General features: G+C 39.6%; 1 protein-coding gene across 1 annotated transcript in view; it reads right to left on the minus strand.

The window, feature by feature from the left end:
- Window positions 1-222: 222 nt before the first annotated feature.
- IRS2 (insulin receptor substrate 2) overlaps window positions 223-22,015 on the minus strand; it is a 74,321-nt gene continuing 52,528 nt past the window's right edge. Inside the window, exon 2 of the mRNA XM_065058449.1 lies at window positions 223-367. Coding sequence (XP_064914521.1) covers window positions 363-367 — 5 coding nt within the window. The 3' untranslated portion in view covers window positions 223-362. The remainder of the gene's footprint in view (window positions 368-22,015) is intronic.

Consider the following 22,015-nt stretch of genomic DNA (forward strand, 5'->3'; position numbering starts at 1 on the left):
GAGACATTATAACCCCTTTGAGAGCTTTTGTGGACATGTGTTTAGAAACAGTGCAGGCTAACAATGTCAGCTGATGTCATATGGAAAGACATAGTTAATGATCCCAATTCTGCCAGGTTTTCAGAAAAACTGGGAGGCAAATGACAGCTGTGCAAGAGCATTACCTGTGAATGCAGTGAATGGAACAACCTCCCATGGTGGCTTCCTTGCATGGATTGCTTCTTCTCAGTGCAGAGCAGACTTTCTCAGATCAGGAAAACAGTTCTGTTCTCAGGTAGTTTGCAGTCTCTGTTCCCTTAGTTTGTCCTTCACAATCTCCTGCCTCGGCTTTGGTTTTGAGGGCAGGGATGGGGTTTGGCAATCTACCCTGTTGAAAAGCAAAAGCTTGGGTGAATTGCCATCTCTCCTGAGGTCATGATATTTTGCCAAAAATCTTCTTTGACCAGGGTCAGCAGCCAGAACAATTTGCCCTCTTTTAGGAAATGCATACATAAACTATCAAATGAACCTTACTGGGTCCAGATCCAGACAGTTGTAGCTTTGAGTCACTGTCCATTTTTTTTCACACAAAAAAGCAAATGCCACATCAGGAAGAGCTACCACAGAGGGAGGGGCAATAAGTGAAAAGAAAGGGATTGCACACACACCCTCAGGTAAATCTGCACCTGCTAATTGATCTCCACCTCTAAAAATCCATGTGTCCTCCATGCTCAATAGAACAAATCCATGACACCACTGCGTTTTGGAAGCTCCATGCAATTCCAGGCTGCCCCCCTGAGAAACGATGAGGTGGCCCAGGAAAAGCTTGCAGAAATGAGACAGGGACTGGCAAGGATATGGAAGTGCTACTGTGCAAGGGGGAGTTAGATTGCCTCTGGTCACTCAGTCTAGGAAGGAGGCAGATGAATATGACACAAGTCTTAGGCACAGAGGATAGAAGAGGGAACGTTATACTACAAAAGTTGTTTCTTCAAAACAACTGTGTGAGGTTTTGGTTTTTAGTTTTTTTGTTTTTTTTTTTTAATTTATTTTCATGCAACACAAAATTAAACTATGAGACTTTTGGCAGAAGCAGGATGGTAGAAAGCCAAAAATATGCATAGCTTTAAAACTAGCTTCACAGACTCACAGAAAGAAAAATCTATTGTGAGCTACTAAGAGGCAAGATATCCCTTTTGTGCCAGGTGGACTCTAGCCCACTGCTGATGAAAGGCATAGCTAAAGAGCATTTGTTATACTCCATTTGTGCTGATAGCCTCCCCTCATCATCAGTTACTGGACTGTGTCAGAGAGGGGATAGGGAGCTTATCAGACCCCTATGACCTGTCTCAGTACAGCTTGTTCCTTACATCCTTACATTAATTATATTTACAATGCATGATCTCAGATCCAGCCAGCTCATGTATCAGTAAAGACTGGCTGTTGCTTGCACAGTAAATAACCAGGAGGCACGGTTATATCTAAAAAGCTAGTACTTTGGCTCCCATAGCATCAGAAATTTCTGGTATTGAGAAACATCTATATATATATACCACATATGTTCTGTATACATCTATATAGCAGTTATACCTTTGGCTCAGAGCAGCCAATCATGTATGCAGCTCCAGGCCAAGCACTGATGCCTCTAGTCCATCAAGCAGCAAGCTAGATCATGTAAGAGGGCGCTGAGAATGAGAAGACAGTAGGTGATGTAGTCACAGCAAAACAAGGGAAAGGATATATGTCAGAGATATGGAAGTGTATTTTGACAAAGGCAGATGCGTGATGAAAATCTGAGGTATTGTGGTAGGAGCTTGAGTTGGAGAGTTCAGTTTGTTGAATTAGTATATTTTCAATCAGATTGATATTACTATTACTAAGAAAACAGGACCAAATCCTAAAAACATGGAATTTATCTCCAAAACTTTGGTTAATTTAGGTCCATTTAACATCTACCTTCATCAATTACCCCATCTGCAAAAAAGAAAGAACTATTATACTGTGCTGGTTTTGTCTGGGATAGTATTAATTGTCTTCCCAGTAGCTCGCATGAGGCTATATTTTGGATTTCTCATGAAAACGATGTTGTTCACACAAGGATGTTTTAGTTAATGTTGAGCAATGCTTGTACAGAGTCAAGGACTTTTCTACTTCTCACATCAATGAGTGGGCTGGAGGTACATAAGAATTTGGGAGGGGACACAGGCAGAACAGCTGAACCCAATTGATAAAGGGGATATTCCATGCCATAAGATGTTATTCTCAGTATATAAAGCTGGGGAAAGAAAAAGGAAGAGGGGTCATTCAGTGATGGTGTTTGTCTTTCCAAGTAAACATGATGCATGATGGAGCCCGGCTTTCCTGGAGATGGCTGAACACCTGCCTGCCCATGGGAAGTGGTGAATTAGTTCCTTGTTTTGCTTTGCTTGCACACACAGTTTTTGCTTTTCTTGTTAAACTGTCTTTATCTCAACCAACCAGATTTCTTCACTTTTACTCTTCCAGTTCTCTCCCTCATCCCCCTGGGGGAGTGAACAAGCAGCTGCATGGTTAAACCATGACATACACCTCATGGAGATATCATCCTGCTTAGTTCATATCTGTTGTGAATAACGTGAGATTTATTTTGTTTAGTAACATTGAAAGAAGCTTCTTGCAAGTGTGAAATGGCTAAGAAAGGAGAGAGTTCGGAACTTTAGAAAAGACTATGTACTTTATTATGTCCAAATAAATACTTTGATAGATTGCACCTAAGAAATAGCTTGGTAATTTTCCTGTTCAGCTCAATTTTCACTGAAATTAAAAACGCACCAGAATACAGCTGAGAAAATAAGCTCTGGCTAGTCGTACTTTGTTTAGATTTTATTTATAAGGATAAGCTGCGAAAAAAGAGTGTTAATGCTATTCATCTTTAATGAAACTTTGTACTAAGGACAGGGAGTTTATGAGGACTAAATCCTGCAAATAATATTGGACTTCATAACTAAGTCAGCACAGTAGGACTAAAATGCTTTATTGGATCTTATTCACAAGAGGTTTATACTATACCACTGATATCTTCCATTCCACTTAATCACTTTTATGAACACGAGCTGAACTCCTACTGCAAATTTCCACCAGAGAGCTTAGAAGTCTAACTGATACTTCACTGCAACTTCAGAAAGTCTCTTGGTTCTAGAGAAAACCTACTAATTCACAGCAAACTAACCCTCTTGGTTTCTTATTTTCTTCAGAAGGTATTTGCTTCCACTCTTCCTTGGTGGGGTAATATGCGTGAACAGAGATGTTATCAAACTCTACTTGTCATTTGTCTCTTTTGCCACAGCCTGCATTGTCTTTAGGTAACTCAGTAAGCACAAGGTCATTTATTTGCATTTTCTCAGGGCAAGAACTTTAGTTAACAAGGTTTTGTAACCTAAGTGACTTTAAATTAGTAATATTATTACATCACTTTTATATTCTATAGACACCACTATGGCACTTGTCGTTGTCACAATTGTCAATAGTAAGCTCACAATTTAGGACAGTAGTAGGACCTCTAAAGTAGTTTTTACTTAGACAAGCACTCCTTTACTTGAATTCTTGTGTGACCAGGGGTCTGAGGGCTTTGACAGGACACCACATCTCTACTAGGGAATTAAACATGCCATGAGCTGTACTCTGGCATCGAGACCATCTGGCCTACAACTGATCGTGTTTGTATACCCGAATGCTCTTGGCCTCCAGGGGAGCTTGCTCACACTCAGGCTGCCTATGGGAAATAATCCCAGCCCCATAAAGCTCCCAAGCCATTCCCAAAGACCGAGGGTGTGCCAGCTGATTTAGGCCAGCACCCTAGCAATTCATCAGGACAAACAGGCTCTAGGCTGTAACCAAGACACGGACTTTGGGTGCTCTGAGCTTCTACCTCAGTTCTCTGTCAGGGATCATGGTATTTCACTGGGACAATTTAAATCTCCAGATTATGAAGATCATAAAATGCTCAAATGCAATAATAATGGGGAGGGGCAGCAGGGGCAAAGAATTAAAGAAAAAAAAATAATTCTTTTTCCATATTGACAATAGACACATCATCCCTTGTAAAAGTAATTGAGAATAGCAATACTGCCAGCTTAGTGCTCCTTGGTAGTATAGTGAAAAGTTCCGGCATACTTTAACTTGCACGAGTGTGCAGGAATGCATCTCTAAGGAGCCACAGTGCATTCAGATCACAAAGGGAATACCCCACGCAGCGCACCACTAAAGAGATTTCATTCCCTGTTGAAGGGCAAAGGCAAAAAAAATGTGTGCACTATTGTGAAGAGAACATTCTTCACAGAAGCATTCATTTTAATTGGCTTTTTATCATCATCCTCTTCAAACAACAATGAAAGTGTCTTCTGACAGTAGCAAAACTGCTCCTGCATTTATTGATATATAAAAGAAAGTAATTAAAAATTCCACAAAGCCATTCATTCTGACTGCCCCACATGTAGCAAGACATTCTTTCCCACTATGCTAAAATTAACTGGTTTAGAGACATGTATAAACAACGTGAATTGCAATCAATAACATCCTCATCTTCCAGCAGCATTGCCAAGTGATGGCCAATCTAGTCAGGACTGGGACTTACCGCTTAGGTCACTTTCAGCAGATTGAGTCCTGGTGATCAATACCAAACATTTAGCTCTTGTACCTTCTGCTTTGCTCAAGCACCAAGACAAAAGACTGAAACAAATTTTCTGTATGGTGCTCTCTCATCACTGTATTTATTTAGTCACAAGTGCACATTATTGTGTGCTCCCAAGAGCTTCCCAAGTTTGATCCCCACATTCCACAGATTTCACAGGGAAATAGATGATGAAATCTCTAAAAAAAAATTATCTAAGTATTATTATCACATATTCCCAAAGCCTGATGTCTGTTTTTGCTGGCACTGTGAGTAGCCTGCTCTTTTTATTTCTTTATTTCTGATAGCAATCCCATTAGCTTTTCAACTGACCAAGGCAGTTTGAGTCTGCCCAGCTGATTAGCTATTATTATGTCGAAATGTTTTGTAATCCTCCCTGATCTCTTCTTAGCAGCAATGCCAAGGCAGTGATACTCTAGTTTCAATATGCTCAAGCATCCAACTGCAGGAACAATGCAGCATGCTCATCAGTTTTCCACTTTGATTTATTTATGTCCAGAATCACAGACCAGTCTAGAAAACAGTATTTGCTGCTTCCGACTTCCCACAGGGGCTAAACAGACTGGGAGGCAGCTCCAGAGCTGCCTGGGGCAGGGGGAGAGGGGATTCAGAGTCTCTGGTCCTCAGCTGCCCATGTGTTTCCTTGACTAATAACATGTGGGAGATGCTACTCACTCATGTCTTCCCTCAGTGCAGAGCTGGGATCCTGCTCTTGGATCCAGGATGTGAGAAGCAAGCGCTGATTCCCTGATCCTCAGTGTTTATGTTTCTTGTGTTCCCTTGGAATAGGTAAATCAGCAGCTCTCCTGACTGGAAGTTACTGTTGGGTAGCTGCATGCTGGGTGTTCTCTTAAACGCAACAATCGAAAGATGTAACACAAGGGGAAGTAAACAAACAAAAATTAATATTCAATCTAGGAACAGAAAAACACTGCAGTGCCAAATTCTCCTTTGGTAAATCAGCACAGATTCATTGTTGTTTACATCAGCTAAGCAGAAGAACGGAAACTGCTGACAGAATGGGAGCTCAGAGGCACATGATTCACCACTCATTGAATTTCCATACTCTCGTGACCCAGTAATGTTGGGGCATTCAGCTGAAGATGCTGCTTAAGATGCTTTTTCTTCCCAATAAATGATTTTTTTTGCATTCTGAGTACATACAGGAGGTTTCCAGAAAGCTTTCTAACAGTGAAGAAACAATTCAGACTATCAGCTTGCAATCAGTCACCCTGCGTCTCAGGCAAAAACTGCTTGCCAGGGAGATCTGCTGGGGTAGAACAGTTTCCTAAGGGAAGCAATAGAAATTTCCTGTCTTGACACATTACAAGCTACCCTGGATAAAGCACTAGTACATGCATAAGAAGAAACACTCTTGCTTTTCACAGGGAGATAAGTTCAAACATTGAGCTGCTGAGATACTTTGGAGACAAGTGTGAGGTGAGGTCTAAAATAAACAGAGCACTTCATTGCACTATCAGTAATTAACTGTGGAGAACTCTCCTGGTTGTTGTACTCTGCCAATAGGGCTCTATCCTGTAAAATACTGAACACTGTAAATTCTTGTTAGAGAAAGCGTAACAGTATTTTCCAGTGTAAAAATCTCTGCAATTACAAAACAAACAAACAAACACAAACACAAAAACAAAACAAAACAACTTAAGTCATAACACTTCTGAGAAATAACTAAAGGGCAAACACATGAATTGAAAATCGCCACCCAAACCATGCATTATATTAAAAGGCATTCTTCTCTTTAGTGTACTTTGCAGTTGCCTTCATATATACATATGTACAATTCAGTTACCCTTAGTTTCAGCATGTTATTTCAAATGGGATTTATGATGAGTATGAATACATTTCAATAGCTCACTTTAAATGATTCATAAAAATTATTTCAATGTCCGAAAAGTTTGCTCTGATTTGGGCTCAGCCTTCACCATTTTCAGTAGGTCTGACTCTAAGCATCTCAGAAAAAAGGTCCTCTGTTATTTTCTGACGCTTTGATAGTGCTTATGGTTGCCTGAAAGGCCTTTCAAGGAACATGAACAAGACAGAATAACATAACTTTTGCTGTAATTAAACGTGAGATCAGGAGCTTAAGAGTTAATATACACACAGAAGATAAATCGCTTTCCATTTGTTCTGCTTTGTCATCACTTTTCTTCAGATAAGAGTAACCTTTCTTACCAAATAATTTATCAATGATTCTTTACTTATACTTCCTGTCATAGACTTCAGCATATACAGAGCATATTGTTCCAACTTAAAGTTATAACATATTAACTTCAAGCATTTTTTGAAATAAAAAAAAGTAGCAGTTGGAATTCTCCTTTCCATCATTCATAAAGAACAGAGAACTTGGAAATTCTCTGCTAAGGAACAAGAGACTGAAATAGAAAATATTTGTGGATCCTCCCAGCTGCATATGGGTACCAGCCTTAACATTTGTATGCAGTCATGATGACAAATTTAAATAGCACCTGATATCTCTCAGCCTCGCTAAAACTGGCTTAGATAGTTCCCACCACCCCTGTCCCGGACAAGTTCCCAGCCTTGCACTAAAGCTCATCATTCCCCTGGTTGTGCCTATGTCACTGTTTCTGTGATGACATGGTACTGTGGCTGCATCAGTAGCATAAGGACAAGAACTGTCAGTAACAGCCATGTATTCCCATGGCTTGAGGCACCCATGGACACATAAAAAAAAATTCTCTCCAGAAAATATTTATTGGTTTTTTTTAAATGAAGGAATGTTAATATTGTGTTTGCAGTACAGAAAGCTAATGCTGCTTATTTTCCGTCACAATGAAATGACCTATTGGTATGACAGTGGATGAAAATATTTTTGTTGCCTTTGTAGATAAAATAAGTTATTTACTGTATTTTCACATTTCTTACTATAAATTTTTTCTCAACATTTTTGGGGAGTCACATTAGACTTCTTTTAATCATCCACTCCATTTTTATGCAGGCCTCCAGCTGACAGTCTGCTGTGACCAACAGAGACACCTCTGTGTATATTGTGATATGTCTTATGGTGATCACTGCTATCTGATCCATGCAAAATCATTTTTCTGCTCCTTCCACAAAGTTACAGCTTCTGGCTTTTGGTGGGTATACCCCAGCTTCTCGTCCTGACTTGGCCACTGAGTCAGTGGTCAGTCACAGTCCACAAAAGACTGTGATAAGTCGGCCAACTGAAAATACAGAAATTGTGCCTCGGTCCAGTCTCAGATCCCTGTCGCTTCTGTTTTGCATGCATAGGACCCATTTATCCTCAATATTACACAGACAGCAAGCAGTGAGTATTGCTCCCATATAGCAAGTTTTTAGCCTGTGTTAGACATATGGAAAGTGGCAATCTCCACATACCAGAAGATGTCGAGCACAGAGGGGAATTTAGTTACAGTTCTCCTGGCCAATACATTTATAATGTAGCTTTTCATGTTTCAGCAATTATTTGATCATTTCTGTATAAAGTCTGCAAAAAAAATATAAAAATTTTTGGTCTTAAAGGAGTTACATAAAATGTAAATTGCTGTTGGCTGTTATCAAGCATATAGACCTTGATTTCAAACCATAATGTGGCTTTGATAAATGAAGCGGCATTTAGTATAGGTAGCTTAGATCAAGTCTCTCACATGTTACTGTGAGTGAGCGAGCACTCCTGGTACCTCCCTGGCTTATCCCTTGTTCCACACCTCACTCCAGCCAGGTTCTTCAGCCTTCAAGCAGCATGTCAGTATGGAAACTGGGAGACTCCAAACACACATTTTTTAAAATTAGTATTTTATGCCTGTCTTCTGCCATCCTCTCCACATCATTGCCTGGAGGTGCAGGGGAGCCAAATTCTCTCTCTAACTGCACCTGGAGCTCCAGACCCCATAAGAAGCTGTAGATCTGTCCTAGGCATGAGCTACTGAGCCAGGTGGAGGTTTCCAGAGAGGCCCAGTAAAGAACCTCTCTTAAAACATCCTGGCTCTGACAGAAGCAGCTGCCTGGATGCCACAAGTCAAAACTCTACCTTGCACACAGTCCTCTCTTGTTTCACAACCAACCCTCAGTTGCCCAGGTGTGTCAACCATTTCCTCTTTATATAGCTGTTAACAATTTTTTTTGAAGTTTCCTTGCTTGTATGAAATTTCTTGTCTGCACTACAAAGCAGAACTGTGAAGAAATATTGTCTTTAAAGCAGCAATCTGAAACATGAAGACAAACCCATTATTATTTTTTTCAAAGTATTCAATTCAGTGTGATCTTCAGACAACACAAAAAGAACCTTATTTCTTCTCATCTTGGTAGTTACTTTTTGTTAAAGGATTTCCCCAGGCTCAATTTTGCACTTAGAGCAACATTTAATCAACACTTATACTGCTTAGCATTGCACTGTGAATGTCTGATTGTTTGACTGGCTAATCCAATCTTCTCTTTCCCTGTGCACTACTGAAATGAGAGACATCTTTTAAAAGGGTGGAAGGCCAGTCCCCAGAAGGGCCAAGTTCAGGAAAAAGGCTGGTCTCTTAGCATACTAATCTGGCATCCACCCAAAGTGAGTCAGCTGGAGGTCTGGAGGGCCCTCCACCTGAAGAAGCCACAATGTCCTCCATACCATGAGCAGACAGCTTCAGCAGCAGCACAGAAGGTGTGCTGGCTCTGTTCCTTGGCAGCCTACAAATAGCTGCTAGTGGTCGGGGGGAGATGTAGTAGGACAGACCTCTTCCTCTGCCTTCTCATTCTCCTCTTGAAGATGATAACATCTGTAGTGGAAGACCCACTCGTGGCTTGCCCTTTGCACATAGGCACATAAGACAAGCTTGTGCTTTCTCCTTCTGTCTTCTCTGTACACTGTGGCATCCCCATTGACCCAGCCTGACCTTCCTGCTTCTTGCAGCCTGGGCTCAGTCTTTCAGCCACCTGGTGATTCTCTTTACTTGCCTCCACAAACAGGACACTTCTTCTCCCCACAGAATGACTAAGACTCATTTAATATCTGCAAATCATTTTGAGTTCGTGAGGAGCAAGGTATAGTTTAAGCATAGAGAGATATTTGCACAAAGGTGAATCTAAGACCACATATTGATTTATTTGTATTTTCCCTGTGATGCTAGTGTTCATGTCATTTACAATTAAACAATTCAGTTCTGTCTGCCTTAGGAATGTCTTTCACCAAGGTGATGAGTCAGATACACACTGTGAAGTGTTCTGAACAACTGATAGACTCCCGCTGCGCACACTTAGGAAGGGATTTCTGGAGACCACACAGTCCAAACCTCTGAGTTTTCAGTATTTCCAAGGACAGACTTCCCAGTCATCAGGAACAGCCCACAAATGCCATGATGTCTCAAAGATGACGGAGAGGGGCCTCGCAATGACACCAAACAGCTCCTTGAGCACCCTTGGGTGCTTTCCATCCAGTCCCATAGACTTGTGTATGTTCAATTAGCTCAAAGGCTCCCTCTCTATATCCTCTTTCATGTTTCACTCCCACAGACTCTGCAGAGAAAGGAAACTGTTTCTTCACTGTTACTTCCATTGTAAAATTGGGAGCACAGCTGTGAATGGGCTCAAAAAGCAATTAAACAAAGTAATGGAATAAAAATCCATCAGGACTGTTCCATGCTCAGATGCTGATACACCACCTGATATCAGGCAGTCCTTATTCCAAAGATTGCCAGACAGTTGGAGGCTAAACACAGGAAAACCCACCATATGGTAACCAATTGCTTTTCTTTTCCTTATGCATTTGTGCCCAGTCACCATTCTTGTTGATTTATACTGAAGAAGAATAGATCTGGAAGACTCCCACATCACCAGGCAAGGTCCTGAACTAAAGGACTTTTGGTCCAACCTGATAAATTCCTACCCAGTACGTTTAATGCTTTTCCTCTGCAATTTAAAATGTAAGTTTTAAAGTGTCCACTTCTGGTGAAGAGTAGTATATTACAAGTACTCCAGTGATACAGGCCTAGATGTGAATGCCTGGTCACTCAAATGAGCAATGCTGTTAAAAATGCTTTTATTGCTGTAGCCGTTCACCAACACAAGCTACATGCTAACTAGATCATAGCAGCAGAAAACTGAAAAAAATTAAAAATAGGTTCTAAACAGCCAATGTAAGCTGCACTTGCAGCACCTACAGACACTGCAGCTGATGGCGGTTAGTGGTAGCCTCTTCCAACACTTTCCCCTACCCTAGCAAGGCTTCTAAAGTAAGTGTTATCAGCTGTTTGAGTGCTAGGTAATTGCAGAGGGATCTTGAGTCTTTAAAGCTATTAGTTGGTTCCTGACCTCAGCAAAACCACATAAGATTTAAATCCATCTCCACTTTAAAACATTGTCATACCCTCAAGCAACAAGTGGGGAACTCTTCTCATCTCAAAGCTAGTGGTTTCATGAGGACAGCAGAAAGAGGAATATGAGGTTGTGGTTCATACAGATAATTATCTGAAGTCATAGTGACCTTTGTTGAAAGCTGCACTGAAGAATAAAGAAGCATTATATAAACTGTGCATCCTTAAGACGAGGCAAAGGTACATAATGGCATCAAAGTATATTAATTCCTAATAGATCCTGTCACAAATGGGACCTTTGCTGTTGAATGACTAATTCAGTCCACTGAGTTATTCTTATCTGTAAAGCCGTACCTTAGCAGTCTCTTTAATAGAAAAAGACCTATTACTTCTGATTTTCAGGATTTTTTTTAAGTGTATATTTAAAATCTCATGAATATTCTGAGGGCTTCACATGTGGAGGTCAACAAGGGACTGTGCTAGCACTGCCCTCTTTAATATGTATATTAGTCACTGGTGCTTGGGGAGATTGCTAAGTGAAAAGCATAAGCAATTTGCTGAAGCTACAACTCTCTGCTTCCCTGTCATTGAATGTAGATGAAACAGGGTTTTTCTTTACCCTGCAAAACAGACTCTCCCTGAGACTGGAAGTCAGTCCAGCTAAGGAACAGGTATTAGAAAACTGCAAAGAAAACGAGAGTGAAAGTATAATGCAAAAAGAGAAAAGCAGTTTTAGTGTTAGTCAGTTAACTATATGTTATTCTCTTCAGTATAGGTTTCATTGTAACATTGACGGAATACAAATTGACACAAAATTCATGTAAATTTATGTAAATGCATATATAAATGAGTTGCAGCCCTCAGGCTCCTGGCAAGTTGCCACAGAGGCTCTGAGCAGAGCAGAGACTTTGCACCAATATAGTACTCTGAGAGGTGTTATTGTGAATTAGAGTGTGGTTTTCTGAGAAACATTAGTAGATTTATCAGTTTCTACATGGAGTTTGCCAGGGGCGAAAGAAATACCACTTTGTGAACTTTTGGCTTCTTATCTGAGTGAGTAATAGCACTGAGCCTAGAAATAGCTCATGTGTGACCATTACAAACCCTTACACTTTCTCAGTAGACTTTATAGTTACTGGGAGACAAAAACACGCAGTTCACGAACATGATAAACTCCATTTCTTTGGAATCTGTAATAACCATGAACTCAGAAATAGCTGGTTCATAACCATTATAAACTCCTTTGGCTTCTCAGTGGAGACTTTCTAATAGCCATGAGCACAGAAATAGCTGGTTCAAAACCATTAAGGTCTTTGTCAACATGTCCACAGGGAATATAATGGTTGTAAGCACAGGAACAGCTAGTTCACCATTTTTACGTGTTTTTTTGACTTCTCCATACAGAAACACAGCCGTTTAGCCAATAATTTGCCAGTAACAAATAATGCCATTATACAGGCTTACTTAGCCATTCAGGGATAATGCAAAAGAATAAAATACAATTTATTGAGTAAATGACAGGAATAGATTTGGGTAACTTTCTAAAGCTTGTGGCCTATATTTGATGACTTTCTCTCCATCTGTCATGCTATTTGTCCCCATTGAATTGGCATTCACAGAAACCAATCCCATCTCCATTCACAAGTCAGAAAGGACATCTCACAGGTGTCATAGACAATAACAAGAGCAAGGATGGGATACTGGCCTGAAAGTGACATGGGCTCTTCAGGGTGGCAGCTCTTCTTATTTTCCCATATAAAGGATCTCAGGATGAACATGACACCTCTATTTCCTGTCTACAAAAATACCAGTGGCCAGGTCTTTGGAGGTACTTGCTGGATTTTTCTAATGGAAGATATATTGTGTCTAGCTGTCTGCCTGTTGACCATATAGCCAGATTAAGATCACTGACATGGTAGCTGATGGCCTGTGTGCAAACCCCCACCTTGGCCCTTTACAAGCTACACACATGTAGCCTGTGCTCAGCCATGGCATGACAGGAACCTGCTCAAGGCTCTCTTGAGTTTCTGAAAAACATCTGGCCTCTGCAAAAGAACCTTCTCCCTTTCAGAAGTCTTCTAATGTAAGTGTGGGAGGCCCTTGGGATCCTCACAGGTCCTTTGCTAGGAACTGTCTATATTTACAGGCTACATGACAGCTGAGTGTCATTTGCAGGCTTTGCCACAGGAACCAGTATATGATGAGCCCTAACTTCTCAAAATGGAGAGTAAGCACCAAAGCATTTTTCCTCTCTGACTGTCCCCACAGCCTCTGACTCCACACCTTCTCCTTCAAATTCCCCTAGAATCCTCTCCTGTGTGACTTCCCTTGTCACTGATCTCTCATGGCTCCCTTCTTAAAATACCTCTCTTATCAAAGAGATAAAGTTTTCTGGGGGCTGAAAGTGTCACCTTTTAAAAGGACTGAGTGGGGGCAACAAGGCATAAAGGTACTGGTGGCGCAGGGGGAAGTATTTTAGTGTTTATATGCTCTTCTCCTTTCTACTTTGGGGAATGTATTATTTCTTTTAATTAGCAGTGTTTGTGTAAATCAGCCCCTCTGAGGCCATGTGGTTGAAGTCTTGGGACCCACTTCTGTTCCCACTGAAGTCAGTGGCCAAACCTCTATTGACTTCAAATGAAGCAGCTCGGGGCTCTTTGGTGTTTTCTCTATGTTTCCCACTAAGAAATTGTTCTCTTTAAAGCTCTGACATCACATGATGCAACCCCCTGTAAAAATAATGTTCTTGATGTGTATAGATGTGCAGAAATAGAACAGTGATTTTTCAGTTACAGTGATAATTCTCTGTGGCACAGCGAGTGTGACAGCTGAATCATTGCAGCATAGAAAGACTCTGGAGGAAGTGTGTACTAACACTTCAGGCTCCAAAGGAGAAATAATGTTCCAGCAATTAAACATAAGAGGAATCAACCATTTAAATTAATTTTACCTGAGTTTTCACTGTTTAAAAATCACCAGCCCTTGGGAAGGAAAAGGACAGATGGGGCTTTCAAGGAAGTCAAGGGATGAAATAGAAGACCAAATGGGCAAACTGGCAGGAAAACAATAAAAGAAAGAGATGCCGAAGAGTGTTGTTATGGTGGTGCTGGGAAAGGACGTTAGTGCCAAGAGAAGAGAGGAGGCGATCAAGGGCCTGATCCCACAAATCTTTATTTGCTTATGTGAATGATCTCATTGATCTTCGCTGGACTCTGTGCCTGGGAAACTATTTGTGGAATCAGATCACAGAGTGTTAGAGAGCAAACGCTACCTCATTCATTGCCTAACCTGCAAACATTTACCCAGAGGGACAGATGAGGGGGTGGAGGGAGGAGGAGGAGAGGGTGTCAGAGTGCGAAGAGAAAGTAACACAGCAGACCAATGTCACTGATGCCACCTTGCCACCTCTTGATCTGAAAAGGGAGATCCGGGTACTTAAGAATGTACTTTTGAAATAAAATGCAGTTCCTGGTTGAGATTTACTTCACCCAAGGCTTAGACCAAGGAAAGTCTGGCAATGAAAACCCTCAAAACATAAGAAATGTTGATGCAAATACATCTAGCCTGGTCTAAAAGTCATATCCTACTGATGCATAATGCTAAGCTATGATGTATGATGAAACTGCTAAAACAATAAATATCTACTGAAGAAATAAACCTGTCAAAAGAAAAATTTAGTGCTAAATATTCATTTATTGTGTTTCTCTTGTACTCATCACAGTACCTGCACAGTCTCACATTCTAAAAACATATCTGAATGCCTGATTCCAACTGAAACCAGTAGGAGTTAAGCATTTAAATGGCTTTGAGGGTTTGAGTTCTTGTTCACTACTATTAGAAATTTAACAGTGCTCTACCTGCTTTCTCCTAATGATGCTTCATCCAGTTTCTGATTGTTTGTTTTGTTTCACAGCACTGATAACACATTAATAATACATATTTATATACAGGAGGTATGAAGAATGTTTTCCAGTGAAAAAGATTTTCACTCCAAAAAGCTGTGGACTGAGTAATAAGTTACGTACACCTTAATTAGTGCCAAAAATTGTATTCATGGCAAATGTATTTTTTCTAGGACCACAGATCTATATTTGTTATTAGATGCTAAGGTGCTCCTGTCCTTGATAATATAAAAGTTACTTTAACAGCCCTTGGAGAAGAGGCAAAACAGTAGGTGCAATATCTTCTATTGTATTGCATAACCTGCTGCTAATCACAGAGCAGCTTAATTGCCACCTGATGCTTTTAGCTCTAGCATTATGGACACTGATGTTTATCAGAAAAATGTTAGGGAAATGATTTCTAGAAATTTAAAACAAGAATGAAATTATACAGAGGTTATTCTTAACAATAAAAAAAAAAAAAGAAAAAGTGAAAGCCGCTTAATTTGTCTATAGGATCTACTGTGCAGAAATATATCTATGCTGAAACAATTGCAATCACTTGCTGATGTGCAATCAGAAGAAGGGCAGACAGAACACAACTGTATCATCTATTTATAAGTCTGTGAAATAAAGAATATTTACTTTTAATATTTTCCGTGTTGTTGTAGGCAGATAGAAAGGTGGACAGAAAAACAGGAAAACACGTAGGGGACAGCAGTGATTTCTTTTAAGGTCCTGAGCAGTCCCATATGTAAGTTTAGTTTCAGAAAGAAATAGCTCAATAATGACATCACGTTAGAGAAGTCTGTCCTTTCATCACCTGAAACGCAGTTTAATCTGTCTAAGGCCTTAAGGATCAGACCTATTTTTAGTAAACAGAATGCTAAATAACTTTCTTTGCTTTAGTTGAGTTCATTGTACTTATCACTAAAGATAGGGTATCAAGGTACAGTTGCTTAAGGACTACGACTATAGTAAATGTTGACAATACTGGCAACCATTTCTAAAATACCATATATAGCCACAATAAAATAGCAGCTTGTTGTTTAATCTCTATGAAGATGTATCCTGGCATTCGAAGGGGGACGTGGCTCTGGGAACCCCGGCTGTGGTCAGTGTCAACACCATGTTCAGCACCTGTTGGTGACACAGAGCTGAGATCTACATTACTGCCACAAGAAGTAGGCACACCAGTACCACCTCTTTCTTTTCTGTTGCATAAAAGGCAGGGCACAAGATGACAAAAACAGTGAGTTATGCATATGCAGAAGAGTTGCCTGTTGGCAGTCATAACACAGGTAAGGTGAAGTATAAAATTGCAGATTAGGCCCAAAAAGCAAGTAAGAAAATTCCTCTTTGATGGTCAATATAGTGACTTAGTGTGTACCTAAGACAAGTGCTAAGAAGATCTACATTTGCTGGTAAAAGTTTATTGAGATATCTGAAATGTTGCTGTTCCATATGTCTAGAGGCACTACCATAATGGTGGTGACTGGCACCCTCTCAAAGACTATTTGGAGCTCACTTGACTAGCAGCAAAGCCTTCTCTGGGACCCAGTCCAAACCCTCCCTACATGTCCCTTCTTGACCACTCAGAGGAAGAAATGATGGTCCCCAGGTTTTTCTTCTTAATAGCCAAGCAGTTAAAACATTCAGCCTCGTGGTAGGAGATTGGGTATTCTCAGACCCTATTTAATCAATAAAGTTACTCATACTTATTAAAACAAGCTCATTGTGATGAAATGACAGAGAAAGTCATATGATGAGCAGGAGTCTTCACCTCAAATAAAAAATGTCCCACTTTCTCTGTGTGCTGAATAAATCTGGTGTGTATTTTGGAAATACCTAGTATGTGTCAGTTTCAGCTGAAGCTTATAATGTGAATAAGCATAAGAACATTTGGCAGATAACCCAAATTATAGCTTCACCACTACAATTTCATTAGAAAACACATATATTAGAAAACTAATCTGCTAGGAGGTGCGAAACAAGCTGACACTTGCCTTTAAGCTCTTACAATGCCTGAATTATAGAATTTATTATCATTATTGTTATTATCTTACTGTATTTAAATTAAAGCAAATCAAGTATGTATTTGAACTCTAGAATGAATTATTATCACTGTGTCACTGTCCTGAAATCTGTTAATTATCTTGGAAGGATCCATTTAGAGACTTGCTACACAGATAGGTACCTACCATATGCCTGATCTGAAAACTTTCACCTGTCATTTAAAATAAGATTAATCTCTTGAATATCAATACATGAGTGCAGGGTCATGAATCTGAATGAAATTATTCTAAGGCAAACTCATAATAAAATTAAATTCCAGTTCCTTTTTTTCTGGAGGCCACAGTGATAAATAGACTTTGCTGTCAGGTCTGATGTTTGATTTAATCAGTAATAAATAAACAGCCCCTATCACAAGAAGGCTGCCAGCTCAGACTCTGCATCAGTCTAACATCTGTGTGCAGAGCACACCTATTTTCAAAGTAGTTTTCAAAGAAAGTAGCTTATAGGACATGTGACAAAGAGGGGTAGGGAATTAAAGTGTTGAAGGGATCTGCAAGATCTGGGGACATTTCCAGTAGAGAAAGACTAGAAAGCATCTGCTCTATAGTGCAATTCAGGACATTCAACAGACTAAATATTCAAGGTGAATTCCTGACTCCAGTCAAGTCAGCAAAACTCTCTTAGATTTTTAAAGGCCATGATTTTCTCTTATCTAATGATAAGTGTCTTTAAGCCCAACTTTCTAAGATGATGAGCACCCACAAGTAATGACTACTCACAGAGACTCCCAGAGTTATGACTTGATTTCAGTTCAGGGGTATCTGATACACTTCTTCATACCTTATAAGAGAAGAGATCCTCTGTACATGTGAGAACAGGTTCTTCATAAACTGGCAGTAATGCCTGTCTTCCTCATGAGGGTATTGTTTAAGCATCCAGAGAGAGGAACAAAGCCTCAAAGGAAGGAAAATCCCCTGCACTCATTTCTTCCATACACCCTCCTCTACCCAGGAGCAATGAAAGAAGTCCTTTTTGTTACCTGAACAAAGCAATTTTCCTAAGAACCTATATTTTGAATTTTCCTTTGACTAAGTGGAAAAGGAACCAACAAGACAATTTACATCATTCATTACTAGTCTTCTAATTAAAAATAAATAAATAAATAAAACTCATAGCACGGTAAGGCACAAAGAAATAAAGCAGCCCTGCAAGGAAAACAGACAATAAAATGTTCCTATTGATTTCATAAAACAGTTCCAATTGTTCTTGGAACCTGATTCAGGGTCAATCATGAGCTATGGGAAAGGGAAAAAACACAAAGTCCTAGTAACACATAGAAAACTGTTTCAAATAGAGTCTTTAGACCCTGGGAGAAAAATGGGAGAATATGATGGATCAATTTAATTCATTGTTTACATCCCTGGATTAAGCCAGCAGGATTCTATAGATGTTAATTCAAAATGACAGAGAACCCAGTTTCAAAATCCGTTATTTTTTTGACCAGTTTAAAAAATTCCCTGGTAATATTGTAATTTCCTGCTACTTCCCTCCTGAACAACTTCTTCAAGAAGATGCCCAATTCAAGAAGTAGGGACACTTCTGTGTTCCTACTCTCACATCTTCTGCTCTTATTTCCTGAACATCCAGTCTTATCTCTGTTTGTTAAACCTTTTTATCCCTGTCTCACCTGGGGATTTACACTCACAAACACAAAAGCTTTCTCTTATAACGAGGTGTCTAACATGGAATATTTATAAACATAGGAAGACTGGAGCTGGAACAGACCAGAAAGCAGTAGAACCTGTTTTGACCAGTCATCAGCAAAGCATCTCCCAGTCACTACTAGAACAGCTTTCTAACATGTCCCCCTGCTACAAAATTACCTCCAGTTACAGACCCTGCTGAAATCCCATAGAAAACCAGGTATCACCCCAAGTAACTAGGCGATATCCATGTGTCCCCACATGGTTAATATCTCACTTGTGTTACCACAAAATGTTGATTCTACTACATTTCCGCACGGGTCTGGCTAACACAACCTGGTAATTCTGTAGTAAAAACACACCTCTGTCACAGATGACAGCCTTAGTGTTTTATGCTGTTTCCATCACGGTAGCATCTGAGCACTCTCTTTGTCATATCAGTCGCATTAGGAAAATAAATCTCCTCTGAACCACACAGTTGCAGCTGCTTTATTTTCTCCTTGTTTTGAAGTTTTGATAGCACGTACTTTATACCTTTGTTAGTTTTTGGTGATGACTTCTATGTTTCTTGGGGCTTGGAAAATAAGTCTTCATAGACCAAGAATGTGTACAGTAGTTAAAAGCAGCAGACCATACACATCTTTGGAAACAACCGAAGAAATTCTTCCATGAACTTCTATGACAGATGAAATAATCTTGCAGACATGATCTTTTTCTGAATTCCACCTAGATAACAGTGATCCTAAAGCATTAGGCTGTGTATCTTTGATCTTTTTTAGTCAATCTAATGTCACAACCATGGTTCTATTATTCATAAAAATTATAAACCTTACAATGACTCCTTGGAAGCTCTTAGTTTCTAAAAGAAAGAGCTAGACAGACCTGTTAAAACAGAGAGAAAAAGAATTCTAACCTCCACAGAAGCTTTCCTAAACTGTTTTGCTGAGGTTCAGGTACAGATCAAAAATTTAATCTTAACTCTTTAATAGACCTTAATATATTGAATAGCGCTAGATAGCATTAGAAATAGTCTGAGATAACAATACCAGTACCAGCTTAGCAATGCGTGAGAAGGAACTGTAAACAGTGTGTGGCTAGCTTAGCTTTAGTCATGGTAACAACAAATAACATGTCTGGAAAGCATCAGTAGCAAGAACATTCAGATTTTTAGTGCTGAATGAGAGCTTTCAATGGGTGAAGTTCAGAAAGTAGCTCTGATCGTAAACAAACAATAGTTCTGTCATCTCTGGCACATAACCTGTATTCCTGATTAGATTCCCATCTGCAAAGGCCCTAAAACATCCTTGAAACTCAGACACTAATACTGAGGCTAAATTGCGTAGCATGTGTCCTAAATGCCATACAGCTGCAGCAATTTCTAGAATAAGTATTCTTCCTTTATTATTCACACAATTAAATATTTCATATATTCCATATTAATGTCATATGTGTTAATAACAACTAGCTTGCACTGCATTGCTTTTTATTTTATTTAATCATGCATTTGAGATTTTTTAAAAAAATATTTTAATCTCTTACTATGAGAATATGGTTCATCTATGACCATCTAGGATTCAGCACAAGCACTCTCTTGTATCAGTAAAAGACTTTGAGACTCTGGCTAACACTGCTTATTGCAGTGATGGTCTGTACTTCAAATCAGTTTAATAACTTACAGAAGGAATAACAACTCTTCACTCCTCCAAAACATGTTCCCAGTGGTGATAGCACAGAAAAGTGATAAACAAGGCAAGATTTAAGGGTCACCACATCCGAAGAAAAAAATGCCTTGATGTTTGAGTTACCCTAAAATTAACTTTAGCCCAAGACAGGCATTAAAAAATAGGTACAAAGTAGATGCAGAAATAATTATTTAAAACAATTATTTACAGCGGTTCAAATAGTTACAGACTAATTACCTGGTTCCATTTCAAATTGAAAGAAACAAAAGGGGAATAATGATTATGTATGTGTGTACTTTAAATCCACTCAAAGACATTTTTCTTCTTTTTTTGCTTCAAATACTGCTAAGATGCTCCAATACACACTGTTCTTAGGATGAATATAAGAAGAAAATATATTTGAATGCAAAGATCATGTGTATTCGGACTCCTGTTGAGGTTGGTTATTGGCCCTCTCCATCTAACTTTGAGTCTTATTAATGTCCCTTTCAGATAGCAAGGTGGAGTTATCTCCCTGCAAACAGAAACTTGCCAGGGACTATTTCTTTATTTAATACAAACAAGTCATTAACCAAGTGGGGAGAAAATGTTCCCTTCTGCCTGGTGTTCAAAGAATTCAGCTTTCAGTGTATATATTCTTTACAAACAAAAACCTGTATCTCATATAAACATCTAAGCTGACAGTTGTATTTTATACAAGCATATAAATTACAGCACGAGGTGGCTCATTACGTGTTGTTGATTGAGGGTGGCTGTAACATTAGACAAAGAACTATTACGAGACACTAGGTTTGAAGGTTTCCTTAATCTGGATTTTGGAGAATATCATACCAGACTTCATGTTCTCCTTTGCCAAGCAATCACAGCTATGATGATGAGCACTGCTTTCATTCCAAACATGGAAAATATTCTTTATTTCTATATTTTCTAGGTACAGGTCAGTCAGGTGTAACAAATAAGGCCCACAAGCTCCCACAGTAAAATTGCTTCTTTGTTGAAGTTGGATCCCAGAAAAGGCTGAACTGTTCCCAGCTGGCACCGGTTCTCAATTTATATGATCAAAGCTGAAGAACACAGCTGTCACCTTGATGTCCTTAGCCTTTTGTTGTCACTGTAAAAATTTGTACTTAAATCAGTGATTAGAAGTTCTGCTTCACCTGTTGTTGAACATTACCCAGCTGTGTTCAGTGCAGCCTTTACTGAAAACAAAAACTAAATCCATGGAACTTAGACATTTGTTTCCTCTAATGACAAAACAGTGTGAAACAGTTTGTCACTCCCCTGTCCCTGGACACTTGGTTCACTTCTTTGCAAACTCACCTGCTCACAGCTCAGTGCCCATTCAGCTCTGCTGACTGAAAGGGCCACAGGGCTGCTCTGGGCTGCGCTCTGATCACAATCACCAGAAGGATCAGAGGGATTAAAAACAAACAAACAACAAAAAAAATCCAACCAAACAAAACCCACCTATTTTTAAAGAAGGTTTTCAATCATTTCAATTATACAGATGATCCAATTTGCAACACATCTCTACAAAAAGTTGTGTCAGCACAGCTAAGAAAGTACAAGGAGAAACATGGCAGAGAGTGGAACAGGAAAAATCAGAACCTCTTAAACTGGCTTTGCTGATGGGAAAAAGGTTACCGGGGCAAAGTTTTTGGGGTATGGTTTTGTTCAGCAGGGTGAGTCAAGTAACTATTCTGCTGCAGGAAAATAGAAAGCCTCCCTCACCATGTCTGGACACCCATGTCTGTAACTTAGCTTGTGCCAGCTGTGCTGTCTGTCCAGTAGT

This window comes from Columba livia, chromosome 1 (assembly GCF_036013475.1).
Source record: "Columba livia isolate bColLiv1 breed racing homer chromosome 1, bColLiv1.pat.W.v2, whole genome shotgun sequence".
NCBI lineage: Eukaryota > Metazoa > Chordata > Aves > Columbiformes > Columbidae > Columba > Columba livia.